Source organism: Pyrus communis, chromosome 7, assembly GCF_963583255.1.
Source record: "Pyrus communis chromosome 7, drPyrComm1.1, whole genome shotgun sequence".
NCBI classification, from domain to species: domain Eukaryota; kingdom Viridiplantae; phylum Streptophyta; class Magnoliopsida; order Rosales; family Rosaceae; genus Pyrus; species Pyrus communis.
The window spans coordinates 3,122,598-3,147,952 of NC_084809.1; the positions used below are offsets into that span (position 1 = coordinate 3,122,598).

The 25,355-nt window shown below is 39.0% G+C and overlaps 3 protein-coding genes and 1 pseudogene across 3 annotated transcripts; 1 reads left to right on the forward strand and 3 right to left on the reverse strand.

Annotated features, from left to right (window-relative positions):
- The first annotated feature begins 25 nt into the window (after positions 1-25).
- Positions 26-2,434, forward strand: LOC137739353 (phenolic glucoside malonyltransferase 1-like; annotated as a pseudogene).
- A 2,158-nt stretch (positions 2,435-4,592) lies between these two features.
- On the reverse strand, positions 4,593-11,037 carry LOC137739887 (probable ubiquitin conjugation factor E4). Its single transcript, XM_068479621.1, has 16 exons — positions 9,877-11,037; positions 9,142-9,346; positions 8,787-8,938; positions 8,451-8,703; positions 8,132-8,284; positions 7,414-7,617; positions 7,198-7,310; positions 6,997-7,111; positions 6,788-6,877; positions 6,462-6,665; positions 6,273-6,368; positions 6,001-6,123; positions 5,464-5,556; positions 5,216-5,383; positions 5,050-5,139; positions 4,593-4,956 (listed from the first exon to the last, which is right to left on the reverse strand). The coding sequence occupies exons 1-16, from the start codon at positions 10,716-10,718 to the stop codon at positions 4,777-4,779; spliced, it is 3,081 nt and encodes a 1,026-aa protein (XP_068335722.1). The 5' UTR covers positions 10,719-11,037; the 3' UTR covers positions 4,593-4,776.
- Positions 11,038-13,555: 2,518 nt separating this feature from the next.
- LOC137738662 (phosphatidylinositol 3,4,5-trisphosphate 3-phosphatase and protein-tyrosine-phosphatase PTEN1) lies at positions 13,556-16,638 on the reverse strand. The gene is made up of 7 exons (XM_068478136.1): positions 16,442-16,638; positions 15,909-16,224; positions 15,631-15,807; positions 15,348-15,461; positions 14,970-15,158; positions 14,534-14,872; positions 13,556-14,057 (listed from the first exon to the last, which is right to left on the reverse strand). The coding sequence occupies exons 2-7, from the start codon at positions 16,188-16,190 to the stop codon at positions 13,917-13,919; spliced, it is 1,242 nt and encodes a 413-aa protein (XP_068334237.1). The 5' UTR covers positions 16,191-16,224; positions 16,442-16,638; the 3' UTR covers positions 13,556-13,916.
- A 1,916-nt stretch (positions 16,639-18,554) lies between these two features.
- LOC137740912 (cyclic nucleotide-gated ion channel 2-like) lies at positions 18,555-22,922 on the reverse strand. The gene is made up of 7 exons (XM_068480717.1): positions 22,823-22,922; positions 22,074-22,719; positions 20,482-20,697; positions 20,050-20,372; positions 19,848-19,959; positions 19,304-19,627; positions 18,555-19,227 (listed from the first exon to the last, which is right to left on the reverse strand). Exons 1-7 carry the CDS (start codon positions 22,849-22,851, stop codon positions 18,739-18,741), a joined length of 2,139 nt encoding a protein of 712 aa, XP_068336818.1. The 5' UTR covers positions 22,852-22,922; the 3' UTR covers positions 18,555-18,738.
- Positions 22,923-25,355: the final 2,433 nt, after the last annotated feature.

Here is a 25,355-nt window from a genome sequence, read left to right on the forward strand (position 1 = left end):
AGACTCTTCGTATAACCACCGCCATCTCCAACAGCCCTTCTAGCCTCTTCTCTAATGTGCCGTGCGCTTGCAACTTCAACAACTCATTACCCATTATCTCACTAACCGTCTGTGCAATGTCCTCTGTTTTCACCACCATCTACCTATCACGCCAACCCCAACTCTTATCCCAATTCCGAGTCCAATTTTCTCCATCAAATCTGCATTGATTTTCTGTTCTCCATGTTACTGCCATGCTAACACGGGCACACCGTTCCAGAGAGCCTCAGACAAGGAGTTCCAGCCACAGTAACACCGATGGCCAGATGGCTCAATATCTCCTCCTTCCCCAGTTCTTCACTGCCAATCCACTTTTCTCCACCCTCTCCAAGCACCTCAGTCAGTTTCTCGTCATGTTCCACGTCAACTTTCTTATCCTTCACAGCCCACAGAAACCTGCAACCCCTCCTCACGAGGCCATCACCAACTCTCTAATTAGCTCCGTTGACATGGCAGTCCTGCTTCCAAAGCCGACATAGAGCACTGACCCAGTTGCTTGATCATCAAGTCATTGCACCTGTTGGCTTGTCCCAAAGAAACAGGGCGCTAGTTGTCAGACGGAAATTACTGTCAGTACTTTGCCCTCATTTAGTGCTACCAGAGTATCACTCTCTATACTTTCACATGCGTTCACCAAAGTGATCGCTGAGATGGGCAGGACTAGCGAAGGGTAGAAGATGGACGGAGTGGGTGAAATGTCAAGCTAGACTATATATAATTAAACACTTCCTTACAAAGTTGTTCATTTCATTTGAAAACTCCAATACCATAATCCAATGGCAGTGAAAGTCTTTCAAGTTTGCAGGGTAGCTCCACAACCTGGCTCGTCAACGGCGTCAGCCATCCAAGCTCAAGGAGAGAAACTTACTTACGAGGCAGATCCCACTATGTCAGAAGCAATATCTCAGATCAATCACGCGCTGCCAGCTCAAGAGTACTTGTCTCTTCCTCTAACCTTCTTTGACCTCGTATAGCTAAGGTATCCACCCTTCCATCGTCTTTTCTTCTATGACATATTGCCTTGCTCTTCCCCTGCAGACACCCTACTCTTCTTTCATTCAACAATTATTCCAAAACTCAAAACCTCTCTCTCTATCACCCTCCAATATTTTCTACCTCTAGCTGGAAACATCACTTGGCCCGAAAACTCCCCCAAACCCACCCTCAATTATGTCAAAGGCGACACCGTTTCCTTCACAGTAGCCGAATCTGATGCCGATTACCACCGTCTCTCAAGCAATGATTTTAAAATTGATGCCAAAGAATACCACCCTCTTGTGCCCCAACTGGCGAAATCTCATGAAAAAGCCGCGGTGATGGCGTTTCAAATCACCATCTTTCCCAACAGCAGGGGCTTTTCCGTTGGAATATCCATGCACCATGCGGCTGTTGACGGCAAGACTCTCTTCGTGTTTTTGAAATCTTGGACCCACATGTGCAAACACGTTCATCAATCCGATGACATTTTTTTCCTTGATCAGCTCAAACCGTTTTACGACCGAAGGGGTGTCAAAGACCCCTTCTGCCTCCAACTGGAAGATATTTACTTGAACCAGTTTCTGAACATGGACAGACGTTAAAATAATCAAAGTATGATGGTTGCAGCTCGCTATAAATCTCTAGTGATGTCAGATTCAACTCGAGGCAACTTCGAATTCACGAGCGCAAAGATACAAGCTTTACGGAAATGGGTCATGACTAGAACGGAAGAGACCACGTGGAAACAAGAAGAGGGACATGATCGATCTGTTCATTTATCAACGTTTTCTCTAACGTGCGCCTATTCATGGGTTTGCAGGAAGAAGTAAAAGGGGACATAATACCTATGTCATTTAGCGTGAACTGCCGGTCGCGCTTACCCTCCTTTATACCCGCAAACTATTTTGGAAACTGCGTAACGGGCTGTCTAGCACTTGCAGAAAGAAAAGGACTTCTGGGAGAAGACGGGTTGGTTGTAGCAGTAAATGCGATCACCGAAACCATTAAAGTTGATGACGGTATTTGGATGAATGGTGCGGGGAAATTCTTTAACAGTTTGTACCCTTCTGATGAGCAGACTAGTAGTGGTGCTGGTCACCAGAGATTATTTACAAACGCTGGATCGCATCGGTTTGACACGTATGATACTGATTTTGGATGGGGAAGGCCAAGGAGCACCGAAGTGGTTCGGATAAATAGAATTGGAACAATCACTTTTGCAGATGGCAACAATGGTGGTGGCGCTGTTAACGTTGGATTGGTTTTGAAAAAACTTCAAATGGAGGCTTTTGCTTCTCTATTTGCTAAAGTTTCAAGTCTCATTTCATCTGGTCAGCTGAAAAATTGTATGCTTCTTCATGCTTTATCTTGTGATGTTTTTTGGAGCAGGAGCTGTGTAAATATAAACGTTGATTGAATTTGTAGGATCAGTACGAGGTTTTTCACAATGCACATGTTGAATAATTCTATGAGTTGTTTGATCAATGAATTTGAAATGTGTAATATAAATTGTCATATTAGCCTCTCCATATGCGTTTACACACATATGATATGTTATATGTGCGACTCACATATCTTTAATAATGCACACTAGATGCATTATTAAAATGTGCATGCATTGTTAAAAATTTGTAAGTCATGCGTAATGCGTAATGCGTAAGATTACCTCGCATGCGCTTAAGTGCATGAGGAGAGACTAATTATTATTATTTATTTTCATTGGACAAACGATCGGAGGTTAGAGAGAAGACATTATCCATCATGGCAATTCACATCTTGCAATAGTGTACAGTGCAACATCTCCTGCACCATAAAGTCACAACCTGCAGCTGAAGAGTCTCAAGCCCGGGAAATGGTGCAAATTGGTTTAGAAATAAGTCCAGGGGATAGGCTGTGGAGGTTTGATGTCCCCAATTCCCAGAAACAGTTCTAAGGAAGCAAGATTTACTAGAGAAATACAAACCGTTCGTGGATACTTGCGGTTTACCAGTTTCAAATCATTCAGTCGATGTGATGGACTCTCAATAATCAAAGGTCCGAGAACAGACGTGCGGCAAGAATTTCGTTTGCGATTTTACGCAGAGAGTTGTTAGCTGATTGAATCCGTCGAAACCAGGTGGTAGCCTTAATTAGAAGGCATTACACATCTAGCCAGTGATAAATTCTTTAGAGTTGATGCCTTCAACTCTGAAAGTAACCAGCAAGGGAAAATATATAATTATATGTTTGTTCCCAATCCGAGCACTTAATAAATGAAAGCGAAACCACCCAATAGGTAACTAAACAACAGCACTCTTGGGATGAATGAGTTACGGCTTCTAATTATGCGACAAAAATTCATCATGGATAAAAAATAGAGGTATGAAAGTGAAACAGTACAAAGTTTCCGGCGGGGCAAGAATCTGATGCTATCTCTTGAGCACAAAACATAAAGGATAAAACAACAGGTAAGGAGCGACACCACAAAACCGTTCGTATTAGGGTGAAGGGATAACTTTAAAGTTGGTACAAGGGTTGGGCACGAGTCGGTTTGGTCTTATTCCACCGCCAAACCGTCAATTTGACCGATCACCACTGCAGGATTTGGTTCAGTTCGGTTGAGTGGCACTCTATCCGGTGGGAAAACCCATCGAAACCAAAATGTTAAACTTGCTGACGTTCTAATTTCAACCATCGCCTTGAGAATGCAGATGGGTGGGAATGGAGGTTGGCAGCCGCTGCTTGTAGGTGTAGATAGTGAGACCGAAACCCTTATTGACGATTGCTCAGCCGCGAGGTATCATAGAGGGAGAGAGAGAGAGAGAGATTAGAAGACCGTCGCGAAGTAGTAGGTACAACGTAACCCTAACTAGGGCTTTCCTTGTTATTTACCTACTATTCTTTTGTCAAATATTTACGTACCCTTTTACTATTGTAAGACAAAACAAAAAAGCTTTCTTGCCTATATGAAATCGCAGCACTTCAACTCCCTTGCGAAACGGAGAACCACATAACCTACGCTGTAAGAAAGGATGCCACTTGAACTCTTGACGTGAGCACAGCTTGCATTGCCCTTTGCATGCATGCTTGTAACTACAACCTACTAATCTAGGAGAAATTTGCAATGCCTCTCGAACTTTTAATTTGGGATATATATATATATATATATATATATAGTGAGCTTTTTTGTTCTTTTAAAACGTATCAATTTACTTCAAAAAAAAATATCAAATTACTAAATTATACAAGAAGAATGTCATAACCAAATTATTAGCCAATAATCATTTATATTTTGGGGTTTTAAACTTGTAAATTGTTAAAGAAAATTGAACAACCTGTGAGATCATCTAAGTTCACAATCATGGTCTTCATCATTCTTAAATCTAAGCCTTTAGGTTTCGTTGGCGGCTGCTTGTGATTGAGCTCCCTTCTCTCAAGGAAAACAAATCTTAGTGCCACCACCGTGCATATACTCCTAATGCGAGTTACATGACCTACAGGGAAGGCCGTCTCTACTTCCCACCGATGGCCGGCCGTTTCGCCACAGCAATCACAACAGTAAAAAATTAAGCTAAGGTTTTCAGTTGTCACAAACATATTTAAGACCATTGAATTTATTCCAACTGATTTTATATGTCTAACAATTTATGAAAATGAAGCACTTTACAAACCTCACCCTTCAAGAGCTAAAAGATTTATAGTTGCAATAACCTTTCTGAAGAATTTCTCCGCTGTTACTTTCCGAAGGATACAAATCTTAATCGTCCTATTAACAACGTCCTAATCAATTAGCATTTCACTAGTTGTAGTTTGTATCGTTGCCTTGGAGCTCTGCGTGCTCAAGTCTTCCCCGCGCTTCTTCGATTCTTGGGACCTAATGAACTCTTGTATCCTTGCCTTTAACTCGTTGTCTGGTATCAGCATGTCCGCAGTAAGATGGGATCGGTTGAACGGATCAGACTGCAAATCACACGCAAACGATAAATTAGCACGATAGGAGATACATTTCATAAGATTGCGGAATATATTCTCACATAAGGACTGATGACTTACACTATCACTAAGAAGATGCCTTTGAATGACCGGTCGGTCTACCGTGATTCTTGAAGAAGGTAAGATGACTGGATCCTTCATTAAAGTGTACTGCAAGAAAGAAAATACATGTAAATAAAAAAGCCGGCTCCAACATATCTTCTTAACCACAAACACAAAAATGTACCTGAATTGGATCGAGGAATTCATCTGGTATGTCCCCAAGAATAGCTTCAATGTCCATGGCCTCTGAAGCAGCAACCTTGGCTTTCGCACCTAGCTCGATAAACTCTTGTATGATCCTCTCATCTTCACCAATTTTCCGCCTTAGGACATCTGCTGCAGCACTAAATAACTGGAGCGATGTACAATTGTGTCAGGCAACATCCCAGCCAAACATAATGATGGAAGTTAAAGCCGACTCATCTGAATTACCTGCTCATTGTACGACCGACCATCCTTTGAGATGGCAGCTGGAAATATATTTTCTGAATCACCCTTTGCCAAATGAACATATATGTATACAATCTTCAAACAAAATAAAAAAAGCTAGTCAGGCTCGGTGTTCTTCAATCAAACAAATGCAAAGGTCTCTGCCAACAACAATCAGACACTAAAAGATGTGCATGATTGCATAGGCTAGAAATGCTAGCACAATCTTAGAAATTTCACAACACTCATAACTGTCATCAAAACTTTAGGCTCCGTTCCAATTGAAGTCAATAGTAATGAAGCAGGCCCTTTGTTTGACCAAATGGACAATATTAATGGGTTCTTTATGGCCTTGCATTTAGATCAAATGAAAATGGTCAGGGTCAGCTAAGCCTATGAGCCAAGTTCAACTGAGTGTTCTTTACTAACAGGCAGATTTTGATTCAGTCATACGAAATAACCATATATATACATATATAATTTTAGCTGCATGCCTTCCGCCAAGCAAAAAGCACATAAGTTCGAAAATCTTATGCCAACCTGCTTAAGCAATTGCTTTGGCCGGAATTCATACTTCTCAGGGTCTTTCAAGCTAAGAGATTTTCTTTGAGGGCCTACTAATTGCAACAAAAAGTAATTGAGCATGCTGGCCACCCTTTCAACCTGGGAAGAAATTCACATTTGAAAGAATAATAAGATAAACCTTGAGGAAACTGCTTATTGATTTAGCAACCAAATTTTCATTTCAGAGCAATAAGCATGCATCTTTAGGAATGCGTGCAAGAGAGAGAGATTGGAAGAGATGTTTATACCATCTCAGGAAGTAGGAAAGGTGCTGTAATTTGTTCTGTAGTAAATGCCATCATACTAACGTCTTCATTTGCTAACTTCATATCTATTCGGATAATCTGTAAAGGCATGTATTCATTTGGTTAGGTACACTTATTTCCAGAAGAAAACTATCATGGTTTTTATTTTAGTGGAGAGAAGATGAAACGGACATTTTCTTGAGACTGGAAGAGGCGTGTTCGCTCCTGCCTTTCTTGAGCAGGTCTCCGCTCCCACTCTGCAGTGTTTGACATCTCAGCTTCCAGTTCTTTGTGTTCAAGAATTTTGTTAAGACTTTCATCCAGAAGATAGATGCTATCATTGATCAAGAAGTTTAAGAAATTCAAGTAAACACCCTTCTCCTCTTCCTTAGCAATCTGGAACAATATATAAGTTATTGCAGTTAAGGGCACATGCCATAAAAACCAGAGAGCAGAATTTAGAGAGCTTAGAATAATGACAGAAATTTCAAATATGTCTTCCCATTAAAGTACTCTACCTGTTTCCAAGCATTTCGATGACTAGGGACATGCCACAGATATTCAAGAAGTTCAGCAATATTGTGGCGAATATTAAACTTGTCATAGAACTGCACAATTGGAAAAACAAACACACCAATGAACAAGAAGATAATTGAGAATGCAAAACAAAATGTATTTATATGAACCTCCTTCAATATCGAGCACACATGAACATAAGAGCACACACCTGTGTGTGAGAACCAGTGAACTCGATGTCGACATATAGCTTCAAGAGATTCCTCACCAGATACTCAAGAGATAGTTGGTGCCCTTCAAATAGGGTCGCTGTAATAGATGATCCACTGTAGACGCAATGCAAATTTCTATAAGTGCCCAATTTTCATCATCAAATCAAAGGATGTGAGATAAAATGGAGACGTTAAACCACCTTCCACGGGGCATCCAGCAGTTTAGGACTTCAACCATCTTTGCTCTTAGGTAAGGGTTCCTGATATATTCTGGGCTGGCCATAAACATTATAATGAAGTTCATAAAATCATCCTGCAAAGCAAAAATATAAAATAAATTAATAATACATGAAGATAAGACAACAGGAGGTATGAAGAGAAAAATTTATGATAAATGTCTTCAATAAAAATTCTACCAACAAAACCCCATCCAAGGCTTTTGGAATCCGGGAAGCAAATATAAGCAACTCCATGGCATCTTCCACAAAATGCTCCGGCATAGAAGCAAACTCCATTGGGCTAGTTGATGGCAGGGGCATTTTAAACCCACCAACCAAGCGAACTAGCCACACCACCATCAAACGATAGAAAGTAAGAGCACTCTGTATAACTGTCGGATCCTGAAAGGGAGGAAAAAAAACAAATATAAGGACAAGGAGTGGCTCGAAACAAGAACCCCAGCGAAAGCAACTATAAGAAAAGAAGTGAACCAGTGAAGAGCAGCAACAGAAAGCATTGAAAATTAGGGCTACGAAACGGTAAACAGTTCCAACCAGCATACACATCAGATTACAAACACGTATGTTAGATTTTCTAAATGAAGCATTTTTTTTTCATCCTTCATTGAAGGAAGAGTGGCTAAAAACTTAAAAACATCATAACCTTAGAATGGATAGACAGACTTCCAACAAAAACGATGCAGATGCCACAGACTAGAATGGCCACCCAACACATCATTCCACTTCAATATGACTAGCAACTTAGTACACCCCTCAACACCCATACAAAAATCGAGACAAGCTCAAACCTAATAGTCTAGGATACCAACCTCATAAGAACTATTTAAAAATATGTATGACCCCACAAAATGCAAATGACCACACAAATGCGCACACACAAGGAGTTTGGACATACCCTTAATATCTGAGCTTCATAAGAAAGCTTTTCCTGCGAATACGACTCTATTTCCTTCTCAAGGCGAGCTATATCTGTCTCTAATTGTGGAGAAGAAGTCTGGCCTTGCATGGCTTTAAGTGTGGCGAGAGTATCTTCAGACCTTGAAATGTCCTGGATTGAGTATTTTTCAATATAAATGTTCCAGCCATCAATTACATATAACAATATACAGTTCATGAAGTATATGAATCTCTTAAATCATGAAACAACACACAATAAGCAGTTGCTTATCACCATGTGGTATTTCACGTCTTCCAATAAGGGACACCCCAGTTACCTGTACTAAATGTTTAAAGTCAGAAAATGCTTTCAACAATCCCAGATTGAGCACCCTTGCAGTCATGAAGAAGCATTCGCAAATAAATGAATATTTAGCTTTTTCACTATTTGGCTTCACGTTGACACTATTTGCGGAACTGGTGGCTTCTTGAGATTGTAAAAGGCGAGTTTCACCATCAGTATTCCCCATACTAGCTTTATTAATCCATTCAGTAACTTCTTCAGACGATGCATGTAAAGCAGTCAAACCTCTAATGTAGGTCAAGAAACAATGGTTAGTGTGCGGAACTCAAGAAGGAAATTTATGTCCACTGGCAAAAAAAAAAATCCTCACCTTAACTCCAAACGGTTACTGTAGAATACATATTTTGGATCAATTTTGTCCCTTTTTGTTAAATTTGCATCTAAAAATGGATCACAAAGCCGAAGCATGACAGCACTGAGATTGACAAACATGCCTGAACTTGCACATGAAAGAGGATCTACCTGTGACCATAGTAACAAATTACTGGATATTCATAACTTAAGAATCCAAACATTCCTTACCAAAGTTGACACGAATTATCAAAAGAAAAAGGCTTACGTGAAGATCAAACTAAATAATTGTATCTGGCAGTTTTACTGGCCAAGATTACAATCTTTCACAAAATAACATCATTGTTTGCATCTCAAACGATCAAAGACAATACCTGAATCTGAGCCCTTGATGAGTTTTTGTTGATCACCTCTGCAAGATACTCGAGAACATTCTCACGGGTGTCAGCATTTTTCAGTAGTAAGAGAAGAACTTCAGTAAGGCCATCATATAAGTTATTCATGACTGTCTTAATCGTGGCAAATGAAGATAGCAGATCAGCTGGTCTACGAGTTGAAGCTTCTGAAAAGCACTGCTGCCTGGTGTTATCGTTCAAGAGAGAAACAATGCATTAATAAGAAGCCCCTTTTTCCTTCTAAACATTAAAGAGAAAAGAAAGTTGACTACTAACCCGAATAGAAAGAGAGCACAGAATGCAATGGCCGTTAAAACTATATGCACATTTATCTACCAGTTTCATGCATGGTTCAGTTTCTTTTAGTCAACTCAAGATTTATAAGTTTCCGAATTTGATAAGGGGATATGGTAATCAAGCGAATTGAATTGAAACCTATAATTTTTGTTTTTCTCTTCAAAAGAAGAAAGTTAGGTTTCACCAAGCCAAACAGATACACAAGTTTCAGTTAACTGTACTTAGCTTTAGTCTTCTACAGTCTAGAAACTGAAAACAACACAACATACAAGATTTTATTCTATACCAGTACCACAGACCAAAGGAAACAACATAACAACAAGAACGTGTCACTAACAAATGCAAATAATCGCAAACTGAAAAGTACAAGCATCATTGGCAAACAAGCAAACAAGAAACACAAAATAGTTCACTCACCCAACATCAGGCTGGCTCTTGAAAATAGGATGATCAGGCAGAGCACTGACATGAAAAAAAGGGCCCAAAATGCTAGTCCTCTCAATCACACGTCCATTCAAGTACACCCCTTTTGGAATCCACCACGGGTGATTCACAAGTGACCTTGCACCAACCGGCAACTTAACCAAAAAATACAGAGCCCTCAGAGGCTGCTGGAAGTTTCCGAGGGCCGAAACCTTAAGCACAATCTCTCTAAGCTCCTCATACAACCCCTTCAAAATTGGGTCCAAGCTATCGAAATCGGAGTCAGTGAAGAACTCCTCCAAAAACCCAGGTGGGCACTGAATTCCCCCACTACTCCCACTTCCTCCAAACCCATCAGCTGAACCGCCACCTTCTGAGAAAATCAATGGCAATAAAGGCGAGGCATTCGACTTGTTCGAATCGAAATTCGGGTTGGGGAACGATTCGGGATTCCCCAAATGAATCCTACAATACGAAACCGAAAGCTTTTTCGCTTGCCTAACCACGGATTCCAATTCCGACTTCAGGTTCCTATCTTTCATGGAAGCAATTTTCTTACCCTCGTCGTAGGCGCGTTTGTAGCACCCGATCAGGTACTGGAACGGCGGTTCAGCAGCGGGGAAGCTGCCGGATAGCCGATCGATTAGAATCGATTCCATGAGGTCGCAATTGAGCCTTAACTCTTTCCCCTCGCTGAGAATCTCTGCCGCAGTCATCTCCAAGTAAACGACTCGGGAATCGGAGTCCGATGAACCGGTCAGCGATACGAGAAAGATTTTGCGGAGGACTATGTCCTCCAACTCCTCCCAGGACCGCTGGAGTTTCGGGGTCGCCATAGATGGAATCTGGGCTCTCAGTAATGGGATTTTCCCGGGAAACAAACAGATGGGTAGTTGGATTTTGGGTTGATTGTAATGGTGGATGGTGGAAGGTGGGTGTTTTAGTGAGAGAAATTGATGGGAACAGTCGCCATTGTAGAGAGAGAGCAAAAACAACGACGCAGAGGTTTCCTTGATGGTGTGCGAGACCCAGTAGAACAATATATGTGGACTTGGTAGAGAAGAACTTGGGGGAGAAGTAGGAATGGCTCCCCAAACGGGTCCCGGTTCACTCCGGTGTCCGGTCCGATCCGATCCTGACGGTTTTTTTTTTTTTTTTCTTTTTTTTTTTTTTTCTCTTTAGCACGGTATCGGCCTGATTCAAATCAAAATCCATTTATGAGAAGATTAGGAGTTTGGATTCAGATTATTGAATCCAACTTTCTAACTTATATTCGATAGGAATTGCATTAGTACTATAATTACTATTAATGATGATTAACGATCATTAGCATAGTCGCATATAGATAGTACTATTCACACATATTTTTACTTATCAGTTATCATACACTCTTTTTAATTTTTTCAATTGTCGAATCGAATGAATTGAACAAGTAAAATGGTTCTGGAAGAAAGAGTTTGTGGTAAATACTGGGATGGGTGGAGGCTTGGCTGAGGTGGGCTATAGCCCAACAGAAATATCAGACCAATGACATCTTGTTAAGGGTATTATTCATTGTAGCCCAACCCAATTAGACCAAAACATTATTATTACTACTCAACGCATCCCCATCAGCTTTTGTTCTCTCTTTTCAGCCCCTTGACTCTCTTTAATTTTATTTTTTTTAACAAACGATATTATGTACACTAATGAAAATGAAGAAGTGCGTCAAGCTTCACAATGGACCAACCATACTAATATGGTTCAAATTCGCCTTTGGCGAATCGAACCTAAGACCTCTCGTTTATAAGTGACGAGAAATACTTCTAAATCGTAGTACTAAGCAGCACTCTCTCCACCTCTTAAGTCCACTTCTCTTACATCTCTTACCCCAAAACACTAGAATTCGAGTAATGTTACACTTATCTTATTTTTTTTCATACTATATTTGTACCACATTTCTAATAGAGGTACAACCACAAACGTGTGGATCCCATATCTATTAAAGATAAGATCTGATATAGATACGGTATATAAAATAGGAAAATTAATGAAAATAGCTTGAAAACTTTGAGTTTTTAACGATAAGGACAAAATAAATGATAAAGTGAATAGTACCATAATTGAATTTTTAGTGTAAAAATGTAATTTTTCGTTGAAATGAACAATACTGGAAGCTTTTTGTTAAAGTTTTCTGAAATAGGAATAACACTTGTGTTAGACTTCAGCGTTTTATTTTTCTACATTTCACAACATTCAAATTTTCTCAACACAAACCTTATGTTAAAGTTAAGGAATAAACTTAATTTGAAATAATGGAAGATAAAAATCATTAAGTAAATCACAAGTTCTCGGTTTTCATAGTTTTCTCTTAGCAAGGAAGTAAATTTTTATACTTTGATATTGATATTGATAGTTGTCTTGAAAGTTCAGTCCACCCAAGCTTTAAATCCTAAATATGTCCCTTCAGTAGTCTATTTTTTTAAAAAGCCGAGAAGACTCACACAGTCATTTCAGCTTATTTTTTACCATCATTGTACGATTCACTAGCCCCATAAATCGAACCAGGACGTGCTGCGTGAAATATGGATCTAAAATTCATCATCAACCATTGAGCCACCTTGTAGTGGTTCTTTATTATTCAACTTATTTATGGTTAAAAGCACAAAACTGAAATATCATACTACTAACCGAGAATGAGAGTTCTCTTAATGTACATATAAAGTAGATAAAATATTAAGTAGGTTTCTTTAATTCCGACAAAAAAAGAAGTAGATCCTTTTAATAATAAATAAATAATAAAAATGGTGTTTTATCTCAGTAATAGAAGGAAGTGGATCCCTACGGAACTAAATATACTAAGCCTGTTGAGCAAAGGATTCGATCCGTTGAAATTTAATCCAACGGCTACAATTATTATAACTTTTAGAGGACCCATGTTTGTAGCCGCTGGATCAAATTTTACCGATCCGGATCCCTTGCTCAGCAGACTCAATTTTATTGGGTCCGGAGAAGATCCGGTTCCGTAACAGGAAACAATCATGCATATTTTCAACTTTAAAAAAAATTTCATCAAAAAGCATGACAACTAATATTTGCATAATCTTTAACCTTTATATGTTCATATCATTTGCGGGTAGTACCCCAGAGCGTACCAACATTTAGAAACTGACTTGGACTTGGATTTCTTTTGCTTCGGAACACGTATGCATATAGACATTGATCTTACGCGCGTTCTGCATTCTCTCAATTTTACACCTCGATTGGACTTGATCGCTGTGAGACCCCCAATATATTAAAGGCACCCCTGAAATTTTGACTTGAAGAGATCTCTTTGACGCAGTTGCAGGTACATGGACCAAGGTTCGAACTGATTCGTTACAATCGACGAGAGATAAGGGATCTTTCTGGATTCACACATGATCACTTGAACAAAGTTAAGATCCAAGGCTTCCAAGGGAATGCATACGAGATAGGGTTTGCCATTTGCATTACGAACATTCAACATGCTCGAGGTCATGGTCATCAGCCCATTTGGTAAAACCTATTTGGAGTGCATGGAGGCCATGGTGGTCGAAGTAGTGCACCACTATAATCGTGGTTTGGATCCATCTTGGGATGTAAACCGCAGGGCATTCCTCGAGGAAAAACTCGATGATGTGAAGACTCGAGCGATACTTCTCTAACGGTCGTAATCAGCAAGTGCATTATATATAGGTCTTCGGGGAGGTGGGATACATATTACAAGGGAATCGCAATGAATCATCAAAATTTCAAGGTAAATAATACATCAACATCTGCAAAAGGCTCTGGATCGTACTATGATACAAAACTCGCTCTTTCAAATCGCAACTGCATTCCGCCGGTGAAAAATTAGATGGCAAGGATGCAGGAGGAACGTGATTTTGTATACATATACTGTTAAAGTTGCAAAACTGCAGGGTTTATCATGTCGATCAGTTTGTGTCGACAAAATTACAGAGGCGAAATTCATTTGATCAATAGGAGTCATAAACCGCCCGTTTAATCTCCTTGAACAATTCCAGGTTAAGATTTTACAGCAATTCATGATGATCCGATGGAGTTATGAATGAGGGTCTTGCATTGATAGGACCAAATAGTAGCTCTAAGCAGAAGGCAGGGCCGCATACCGATCTCCCTTTTTTTCCAACTTTATCCAAATCCCCAACAGTGAGCTGCAACCATTCAAAACACCAACACATCAACATGAATCAAATTTTTAATTGTGGGAGAGCCTGTTTGGAAGTGCTGTTAGAATCGCTATAATCATATCCCTAACAATGTTTAGCAGAAAAAGTTAGGTGTTTACGGGTTGTGAAAGCGCTTCGAAGCATTAATGCTCAAATACGCAAAATTGACCCATAATCACTTTCAGCAAAATTTTTAAGAAAAATCCAAATACTTCCTGAAAATACATTTGATAGCACTTCCCAGGAAGTACTACATGTGCTTCCGTAACCCGTAAGCACTCCTAAACTTTATTTGCCATACATCACTAAATGCCTTTCTGGTTGTTTGGAAATGCTTTTGACCTCTCTAGAAGTAATCCCAAACAAGGCCTAAAATTTTCATCGCGCCCATAAGTGCTTCGTAAAGAAGCATTTTCAGTGGACCGTTGATAAAGTGCTGGAAAGAGAAAGTAGGTCAAGACCTGTAGCAAGCTGTTCCTGATGAAAGCCGTGTTGAAGCAAGCATAGAAGAGGCGACTTCCATACATTTTTTGATAGAAAATGACTCGCACATCTCCAGTTACCTGCACAGGCTTATCGAAGTAATATTCAAGACAGGCCTTCTGGTAAAGTGCCGAGCTTTCTGTATCCATTTGGACTACAACATGAGGCTCATCCGATTCTGATTTCTTATCTTCCTCATCGCCTTCGATGAATGAGAGATAGTATCGTGGACTACTCGTCCTCTGACATCCTTTCTGGATTTGTTTGCAGGAACTCCTAGAAACTTCGAGTGAAGGACGATAAACCTGGCCGGAAATCTGTTAACACAAGGTTCAAGAAATTCTTATTAGTTGACATAAGGATATGGTAATTGATCAGTGTTATAGATTATCAGAATGTGCAAAAAAGGCAAACCTCTTGCAACTCCGACACCACAAAAAAGATTTTCTCAATGTTAACCGTGTCATAAAATCGGATTCTCCTCAATTCTCTGCTACATTGCTGAGGCAAGTTCACATCGGGCGGTGCATCTTCAACTCTGCGAGGAAAAGAGAGACAGTTCGACCAGTATCCTACATAACGGCGTTGACTTGGTATTGAGACCTGTTTCGATCAGATAACAATGACAACGTGTTTGTTAGTGTAAGCTGTTTTATGCCCTTCTTAGAAGAGTCTTCAAATGACTTAGATTGGAAATTGAAAGCAATACAAAAGCTCAATTTTTTGTTCATACAGATTATGATATACTAACATTCTTTTGGAATCGTTTGTATTAGACGTAATATGACTTACTCCTTCATTATTGATGGTCCGCCTTTGAGCATACAACAGAAGAGCTTCCTCTGCTGGCATCCCACAGTAGACTAGGTAAGCACATACCATTAAACCCGTTCGACCTTTGCCTGCCTGCATCAAAATAGCAGCGATCAAAAGACACGAACGTTATAATACATCCTCAATGGTGTAATTTAGCTTAATCAATGTTTTATATTTGGGTTCGGATAATTAAGCAAACAGCAATGTTTGCTTAAGAAATTACATATGTACAGCTAGCTTGCTATTTATGCCTACCTACCATGCAGTGTATAACGGCAATGTTTTTCGGATCCTGTGATAGCCATGAATCAACACTTTCACAGAAGAGCTTGATCATTTCTAGATGTGGAACATGATTGTCATCAAAAGGAAACCTCTCCACACGACCATGAAAATGAGACGGGTCATAACTTTCTTCGATGCAAAGGTTATAGATCTGAAAAAATACCACCCTATTAACAAAAAAAAAAAGTATATATAATCAAAGTTAGAGAAATAATTTAAGAAGGAACTAATTGGATCAAGGAGCTGCAGTACCTTGTAATGATCTTGATGTCTCATATCAAGCACAGACTTGACCTGCCAAAGAGGATTACGATACATTGCCCGCATTCGTTCTGAAGGGAATGACATTGCCAAAATGCGATCCGTTATGTAAGTCATGTCGAGATCATAACCAGCGACAAGCATTCGCCTCCGTTGCTTCGACACCAAGTTACGGATGTAAAGGCTTTTACTCAGACAATTGATCAGTTTGTGTTGTAGGGTTAAGCTTTCAAACTTCCCAGCGGGCACTTGCCTTGAAAACTTCAACCCCATCTTTTGGAAAATATAATTGTGAATATTATGGTACCTAACCCAAGAAAACACCATTCATCAACAACAACTAAACAAAATTAACAATCACAAATATTTGAAAAATTACATTCATGCTTAAACACACACACGTTATTTGCGTCACATTTATTCATCACTTCTCTAATACATGTCAGTCATGGGGACAACCTCCCTTATCAGCAATGTGATATAAAAATATCGTGCATATAGCATTTCTGAGAAAGAAAATGTACCTGCAGAGCTGAACATGAAGCTTATGATGAATTGGGTGAAGGGAACTTGATGTGTTGAAGCAAATTCTAGGGCAAAAAACGTAAAAACCCCCAAATTGAAGAGGTTTGGGGAAGAACCCTAGAATGAGCTTTGGAAAAAGAAAAAAAATATGTGGAAGGTTAGGGTGGCCGGGAGGTCATGACGAATGTGACCTCCATTTTTCGTTGGTTGAGAGAGAGAGAAGAAAAGAGAAAGCTGATTGGGGTTGGGAAGCTAAGCCAAATTTGGAGAGCACAACAATCTCAACCCCAAATTTGGACCAAAATTGTTGTGGCAACAAATAAAAAATAGGGAGCAAAATTGGGCGAGAACTTAGGGTAATTTTCTGCCTTGGGACAGAAGGAAGCTTTTTTAATTAAGACCGTTGGGATTGGCTGAGCTAATCAACCCTAATAAGAGATTACAGGACCGATCGTGAAAAAAACCCTGGAAAAAAACAATTGTGAGAACACATGCAAATCTTATATCACTATTCAAATAAGTTGTGATATACAGTTCAATAGAGATCCAATACAATCTTGTGTCTCAGGGGAAATAGAGAAATTTTTGTATGTGACCGCAATTAAAAGATTTTCAATTAGAATAATCTAGCTTTAAATGTAAGACCAAGCATCTTCAAATGTACACAAACTTAGTACATTTGAAAATACTTCGTTGTGTAGTTGGAATCAAGGATGGATTTTCCCTACTGAAGTTATAGCAATTGTTATAGTTCTAAAACTTGCAAATTTGCATCGACTCGCAATATAGATATATTCATTCATCAATATATTTCTAGAAAAGTCACATTAAGCATACCATAAACTCTTAAGTTATTAGGGAAACTCATCTATTATGGGTCGGCAGTAAATAAAACACTTCAAACTGGAAGATGAAAAATATACTGGTAAATTAAATAATTAAAAGTGGTAAACAAATTCAGAAGAACCTCTAAAGTAAACTGTCGCAATGAAGGAGAAGGATGATGAGAATCCGAACCTGCACCAGGATGTATAGTCGTCATTGCTTTCTACCACTACTGCAGTAAAGCATCCAAAAAATTCATTAGAAATAAGCAATTTCACTGTAAAGTCTTTTCTTTTTGTTTGGATAATTTGACTATAAATTGAAAATAAAATCATGAGTAAACTGTGTTGTTTTCTGGAGAAGAAAGAGGGAAGTTGCATGTGTCGTTTTTTACCTCGACCCCCAAAACAGCTAAACAACATACGTGATGCGATATGTTAGCTGTGACGTTACTCTCTGTACTCGCCTCCGACAACATGACAACGTCTATTGTCTAGTAAACGACATGCAAGATGCAATGGTTTACTTATCGCTAAGGTAAACGACATCACGTCGTACAAACATCAAGCGACACTAGTGAGGCCTGAACGGAGCAGAAAAAGGACGATGGCGGTGTCGCTTTAGTTGTAATCACAAGATCCAGTATTGTAGATAAGTGGATGGTTCCTTCCTGCCTAAGAAGCCCAACGGGTACTGTGCTTCATGTGACTCATTTAAATTTTCTTCGCGTTAGATTTAAAATTTTTTTCGTCATGTCATATGTAAGAGGATGTGTAAAGATGTGAAGAATTGAAGTAATTCACATAGAAACGCAACCATCATGGGGTAGCTTAGTAGTAGAGGACGAATTTTAGGCCCGTATTTCACACTGCACATCCTAGATTCGATTCTTGACGTTAGTGAATCACAGATGTGGCAAGAGAATGCTGAAATGCCTCTGTGACTCCCCAAAAGATTGACTGTCGTGATAAAGCAACTAACTAGTCATCTTTTTAAAAGAGAAAAATAAAACATAGAGATGCTTTTTTAACATGTAGAAATATCGTGGGTATTCTTTTATACATAATTCGACTACATATATGATTGTCCATACCAATTAGCCTTAATGAAGATTTAATACTTAATTAGATGAGATTAATGTGTGATTTAGACAATGCCCTTTATTTGCAGAGCTAATATTGCCGTGTGTTAGGTTAGTTATCGATGATAGTGTGTCTACCTACTTACACTCGAGTTCAAAATCTCTCCTCATACATTGAAATAGTTTAGAATATCTTGTTTCTCTTGAAAGTAACAGTAACGAAGAGGATATTATCATAGAACAATGTTTCTACATACACTAATGTTACATTTAACTACATTTTCAGACCATTTCTTTGATTGATGTGTTAATAACATGATCTGAAGATGTGGTCCAAATAGTTATATTTTCCACACAAACAAGATTTTATTGAGCACTAATAGAGTGCTATTACTCAAGGTGATCATGTGGCCTAAGTGACAAGAACATTGCAGCATACTGCAACAGCTTCCTCTCAGAGCTTCCATTTGGATTCACAGGAATCACGGGACCTCGATTAGTCCTCAACCTGTACCGGCGCCAAGCGAATTGTATATTCACCGCTGCCCATGTTCTCCAATTTGAAGAGTAGTATCTCGCCGTTCGCTTAAGCCTTTCGTTGGCAAATTTGTAGCGGAAGTGATCCGTCATGTATCTCAGATCGACTGCATTGAGGCCAAATGCTTCTGTTGATTCAATGCAGGTGAATGTTGCAGATGAGGCTGGAAGGCGGTCCAAGAATGGCCGGCGTAGGCACCAGGAGAGCAGCTCATCGCCAAAAAACCCTCCCGGTTCAAGCACATTGGTTCCCACCATGCCTTTGCTTAGGCCTTGGGTGCGCTTAATGCGCCCTCGTACGATAAATAGCATCTTCGGCACAGGATCTCCTTCTCTAATTATCTGTTTAAATTAATTGGGATGTAAATCATGTGATCATATAGTAATTAAATCACTTTGCAGATGATCAATTTGTTACCTTTTCATCTTTGGAGAAGACCAGAGGCCTAACCCTATCACACATGTTGTCAAGAATAAGATCATCCAAGTTGTGGAACAGGGGAACCTTTTTTATGAGGTCTAAGCATAAATGGCGCTTAATCTCCCTTCGGAGCCCTTCCGGCAAGTCTTTGATCAAATCCATCTCATCTTCTCCCCCCATTGTCACCCATCTATGCCTTTCGTAATGGCGTACTCTTCGTCTCAATCCAGACGGCAACTGCCTCCGCTTCATCCACCATTCCATGTCTCTGCACCTCAACTGCATCTTCCTTTTCTTTGCCATAACAGCGTGGAGAAATACCTGCATCAAGTATTGTAAGGTACGCATGGTCAGATCCATTGTTTCCATTTTTATTCAAGCAGATATTCTAATCAAATTTAAACTACGAGGGCACACTGCCCTATCTAATTTGACTACGCTCAAGTCTACTCATAGTCAGACCACTTGGCCGAAAAAAGAAAGAAAAAAAACTCGAAACCCGAAAGCAAAATGTACATTCTTATGTATGTGAAAAAGTCACCTGAATGTTTCCAATCAACAAAGTGAAGAGCAGCAAGCCACTAAGCACAATGCATATGCTGAAAATCACTTCTAACCAGTGACTTGTAGGTTCAAGATCATTCCCAAATGTGCTGCAATAGATCATACAATTAATTTTATAAATTGTCTATTATTCTCATTTTTACTGGTTAATCGTGAAGATTACTTGCTTAACAACGTACCCGAGAGTCATCAAGCCCCAGAATATGGGATAGAGAATCTTAATAGCAAGGGAGTTGCTAGATATGACAGGAAGAGCCCACTGATAGATTCCATAGTTGAACGTGCCATTTACATCCAAGCACAGTGGTGGCTTTCTCATCACGCTTGTTGTCGTGTTCCCTCCACAAGGGTTTCCAATCGTGGCGGCCGGTAACAAAAACTGGTAGCAAACTTCGTCCGAGCAAGACAGAGAGAGATTACATTTGACATTTTGGTCACAATGCTGCCTTAGGCACGAAGCTACGCGCTGAATCGCGAGCACATACCAGCATCCCCCGGCAACCTAAAACCACAAAAAAAAAAAAAAAAAAAAAAAATTTAATTAAGCATCAAGAACTATACCTAATACAGATTTTGAATTTTAAAGCGTGTAATTTGATGATCTTACGTACGTGAGAAGCTATGAAGTAGGCAATGAGGTTGAGGCCAAAACCCCACCAAATGGTGCCAAATACGTAGCCTGTGACCTTTTGCATTCTTCTCATCAAGGAGATGCTGTGGTAGACTTTTGGGAGGAATTGGAACAAAAAAATTAAGAGGAGAATGGTCATTATCACCTTAACCTTCTCTTCTTTGATCAATTTTGGAAGAACCAGCCAAAATACTGCCTGCAAAAACAAAAGAGGCAGAAGACTGTTTTCTCAGCCAAAAATCTGCAATTTGGTCCCAAAAGTTGTAGTTTCTCACAAACAGATTTTATTAGGGGCTAATTAAATTGGAGTTGGATTGTCTGCCCTCTCATTTCCATACTTTCTTCATGTTTTCCTGTGATGTGTAGTCACGGTTAAGCTACGTTAACATTTTGTATTAATTTTTTTATAGAAATAATAAAAAAAATAATAGGAATATAAAATGTTGACGTGACTTAACCGTGACCACACAAACAGGAGAGCTGGGGAGAGTATGAAAATGGGAGGGCAAACAACCCACCTCCAATTAAATTATGAACAATACTTGGCTACTCAAAGATGAGTAAGAATTCATATTCAAAATTTCTCAAAATTGTTTGTTGTCCATTTATAAAACTTCGGGTTTATAATCAAAACCATTCATATTATAAATCACTCTATAAAAATCTCATTTGTAAAAAATAAATTAAAAATATGGTCGTTTAGTCATCAAACTGTTTAAAACCAAATGAACGGTATTGGTAAAAGCATTACGAACCGTCTGTGTATTTGCTACAATAGATTGACTAAACGACCTTAGTTTTAATTTAACTTTTGCAGAGATAATATTTACAGTGTGATTTATAGTATGAATGGTTCTGATCATAAATACAAAGCTCTGTGATTAAAATACTAAGAATTTTGAGTAGTAGTTCATACTCATCTTTGAGTAGCCAAGTATTATTCTTAAATTATTATATAACTTATTGCTTATGTCGAGGAACGCTAAGTAGACTACATTTTTAGATTAAATTTGTAAATTATATAGTGTGTTACTAATATGAGTACATTCATTAATACTTAAATAATAATTCAATCATCAAATAATCATATTATATAATTCATAAAATTTAATTTAAAAAATTAATCTCCTTAGCATTACTTCCTGAAATATACCGTTATCATATAATACTTTGACCGTTAACTAGAAAGATTTAAAAAAAAAGGCTAGTTTCTTAAAATTCGGATAATTATATGAATCTGAAGCGGGAAAAACCTTGATATAAGATGAGAGCACGTGTTCCTAGTCAAGCTTTTTCACGTGGAGACAGAGGCAGGGGTAGGCATTCATGGGCAATTTTGTAATTAAACAAAAGAGATGAATGAAGACTATCAAAGGCCAACCGGGAGAGAGATTTTTCAATGTAATCGGAACATGATCGTACATCACGTATCATTATACAATTGGTAAAATATGTATGTTAAAAAATTAATAACTTAAATATTAAATTTTTTCATCATTTATATAAAAATACTTGATGTACCACGTTCGTGTTCCGATCTCAATGAAAAATTTCTCCAGCCTGTGAACTCACCTGGGGAACGGGGAGAATGACGAAGGCGTCGAACCAGAAACCTTTGAGAGATCGAAGGTAGTGGTAGGAGATCGCACGTGGGTCCCACACGAGCTTTCCGCAGCCGACCACCAGCGACTCCCTCGACACGTACGCCAGCCGGAACTGCAGCCACAGGTGGCACAGGTGCACGGCGTCCACGCTCGTGCGGAGCACGGTGACAATTGCTGCCAGCCCTCCGTCCATGTAGAGGCAGGGGGTTCCGCTTCTTCCGATAGAGAGGGCGTAGAAGAAGAGCGGGTCGACGGCCAGCGCCATCCCACGTGCGAGGAGGAACGCGCGGTTCCAGCGCTGGACGCGCTTACTGCGGGGGTCGAGGACGGGGCCGAAGGGACCGGCTGGGCGGTGGCGGGAGATTCCTTTTTTAAGGTCGGAGCGGGATTGGATGGGAATCAGGGAAGAGCCGGCGGAGGCCTCCCACTGGGGCTGGTGGGCGCCGTCGCAGCTGGTGGAATGGAAGGCCGGGACCCCCACCTGAGTGCAGGCGTAGCATTCGACAGAGTTGCTGATAATTGGGGCGTTGATGATGTCTTCAATGTTGTTGGAGTTGTTGTTGTTGTCGGCGTCGTCGATCTGGGAGTTCTGGCGCCGGAGAACTCGGGTCCACCTGTTGCATGTCAGCACACCCATGCACACGTAAGCAATTATACATAATTTAATTAATTAATTCTGGAAGCAGTACGTAATTAATATTGGGAATTGGAAGTAACCTTGGGAGGGAGAAATGGGAGGAGGACATGGTGATGATAAGGAGGAGAAGGCAACCATGGGAGAGAGGAAGAGAGAGTGTTTGGGAGAGCTAGTGATGACAGTGAGAGTGACTCAATAATACACACACACACACACACACATATATATAGATGGGATATTCTAGTAAATAATTGAGTATAGCGGGAAGGGGTCAGCTATAGCTCGCTATATATGGAGGTGAAACATTTTAGCAATTCTTCTAATTAAGTGACATGTCTGACCGTTCAATATTTTATCAATTATTGACGTGTTTATATATGTAATTGTATATATTATCTCAATATGTTTGCCAACGAAAATTTAAGTAACAAGTGACAAACGACATGACACCATCTTATTGGATCGCCAAACCAACCATCTGATCATGATGTGATCACGCGACATGTTCTACCATCCAATGTGCTATTGATTATCGGTATACTTATAAAGTTGATATTATCAAAATTCATATAGATAAGCTTATCGATGAAAATTTACATGAAAAAAAATAATTCTGATCGGATCAGCCCTCTCGTCAAGTGGTGTAACCTTAAGATTTTCCCCCACGTAGGACTTTATGTCATAATATTTTTTGTCAGTTAGCATATGAAGATGAAGAGGAATGGAAAGCGAGGGGTGGTTGAATTGGTGAGCAAAGGCAACGTGGTTAACTGCTTTTCCAAACGAGTTTGGGTCCACGACTGATCAATCCATGTCACCGCCGATATATACAGGACCACCAGCCCGCAGGCCACCCTCTTTCTCCTATCATACGTGCTCACTGTAGTAACAATTATAAGTTACTGCACTTCTACACTTCTCGGGGTTAATATCGATCGTTTTTCACGAAACTGCATAGCTCATGACAAGATTACGACACCACACGGCTTAAGCTTCTGTTAAAATATAACTTTGCATTAAGAATAAAAACTGCACTTTCACGGGTAAAACTGATGAAATAGGAAAGTATCAGTGTTTATCCGTGTGAAATATAATCAATAATTTAACCGTACTTAATGAGAGGTGTATTAGCATTTTAAAAATAGAGTTACGTGAGGGAAGCTAAATTTATAAATTGTATGATGTGTCACCAATAGAAAATAAACACGTTAGTCAACACTAAAGTAATAATTCAACCATACCACTCAGTACTACCGGCCTAGTGGTTTTTCTCTTCACTTGTAAGTGAGAGGTCTTATGTTTGATTCTTGTCAAAGCCGAATTTGAACTACATTATTGTTAGCTCATTATGAGGCTTAACTCATTCCCCCACTCCCTTAATTTAGATAATATCATTTATTAAACAAAATGTAATAATTCAATTATCAACGTCCACGTCATATGATTTGCAAAATATGATTTAAATAGATAGTCTCTATAACATTACCCTAAAAAGTATATTTTGAAATTTAAACTTTAAACATTTTATATTTATAAAAAAAAAACATACACTTATAAAAGTGTAATAAAATGATTCTTTTATACAGTGAAAACTATCATGAATAAAATATCAAAATTACACTAAAACAGCTAGTGCAATCTTTCTTTTGACCTTGAATGCATGCAGCTGGTTTGAGCATCGTCACGTGATATTGCTCTATTTTGTTAGATAATCTTTGTAAGGTTTCAAGACAAAGAACCAAAGGCCTTTTCAGATTAATTACCATCATCATATTTTTAATTTATTTACCAATAAAAAAGTTTACCTAAATTTTTTATAAATACTATTATATTTCAATATAATTACACGTTTGTCACTCAACCTTATCAACTTTTCTGACGACCGGCTGATGAATATTCTAACAACCAGCCGACAAACACTGCGGTGACCGGCCGGCCAATCTTTTAGGTGACCTCAAAAATGATTCATGACTTCCAAATGAAAAACAATAGGGAAAATTTGAAATAGGTCCAATTTTATAGACTATCTTTTGAAATAGGTCTAATTTTAGTGACTTTTGACTTTTGAAATAGGTCTAATTTTTAGTTACTTTGAACCCATTTAAAAAAACCCCAAAACAATAACTTGTACCACTACATCCAAACAATCACTTGTGATATCTATTACATTTGTTAATATTTGTTTAGTTCACTCTTAGGTCACTGTTCAACAGTGACTCCTAAAACATCATGTAAAATGTTAAAATTTCTCTAATTTTTGTTGCATATACATGTGAAAAGCAACAATTTGTATCACTCCCTCAAGTAACCACTTGTGATATGTATTACTATCATCAATATTTATATCAACCAAGCTCATGATGTAATTTATTTGTTGAATATAGTCTCATACTACTATGAAAGTGGCTTAATGTTTCGGAGATTGGTGGCTGTTTTATACAATATAATGTCAGATAAGACATTTCCGACAACCTGTTTAGATGACGTCGGATGACACAGCAGTATTGTCGCTTATAACTGACATAAAATGTAAATGTCGGATATAACCGACACTAAGACATCATTATCCGACTGTATTTGTTTTTTCTTTTTTAAATATTTTCAAACTTGTGT

What these genes read in the sequence shown, in the direction of transcription:
- LOC137739887 (XM_068479621.1), bottom strand. Translation starts at nt 10,718, where the DNA reads ATGGCGACCCCGAAACTCCAGCGGTCCTGGGAGGAGTTGGAGGACATA. An exon ending in ATGAAGCTCAGATATTAAGG is followed by an intron (nt 7,618 to 8,131) that starts GTATGTCCAAAC and finishes CCTCCCTTTCAG; the next exon opens with GATCCGACAGTTATACAGAG. An exon ending in GGCATCTTCTTAGTGATAGT is followed by an intron (nt 4,957 to 5,049) that starts GTAAGTCATCAG and finishes TGTGATTTGCAG; the next exon opens with TCTGATCCGTTCAACCGATC.
- LOC137738662 (XM_068478136.1), bottom strand. Translation starts at nt 16,190, where the DNA reads ATGGGGTTGAAGTTTTCAAGGCAAGTGCCCGCTGGGAAGTTTGAAAGC. An exon ending in GACATCAAGATCATTACAAG is followed by an intron (nt 15,808 to 15,908) that starts GTACTGCAGCTC and finishes GTATTTTTTCAG; the next exon opens with ATCTATAACCTTTGCATCGA. An exon ending in TTGCCGTTATACACTGCATG is followed by an intron (nt 15,462 to 15,630) that starts GTAGGTAGGCAT and finishes ATTTTGATGCAG; the next exon opens with GCAGGCAAAGGTCGAACGGG.
- LOC137740912 (XM_068480717.1), bottom strand. Translation starts at nt 22,851, where the DNA reads ATGTCCTCCTCCCATTTCTCCCTCCCAAG. An exon ending in TCATTCTCCCCGTTCCCCAG is followed by an intron (nt 20,698 to 22,073) that starts GTGAGTTCACAG and finishes TTGTTTTTGCAG; the next exon opens with GCAGTATTTTGGCTGGTTCT. An exon ending in TGGGGCTTGATGACTCTCGG is followed by an intron (nt 19,960 to 20,049) that starts GTACGTTGTTAA and finishes GATCTATTGCAG; the next exon opens with CACATTTGGGAATGATCTTG.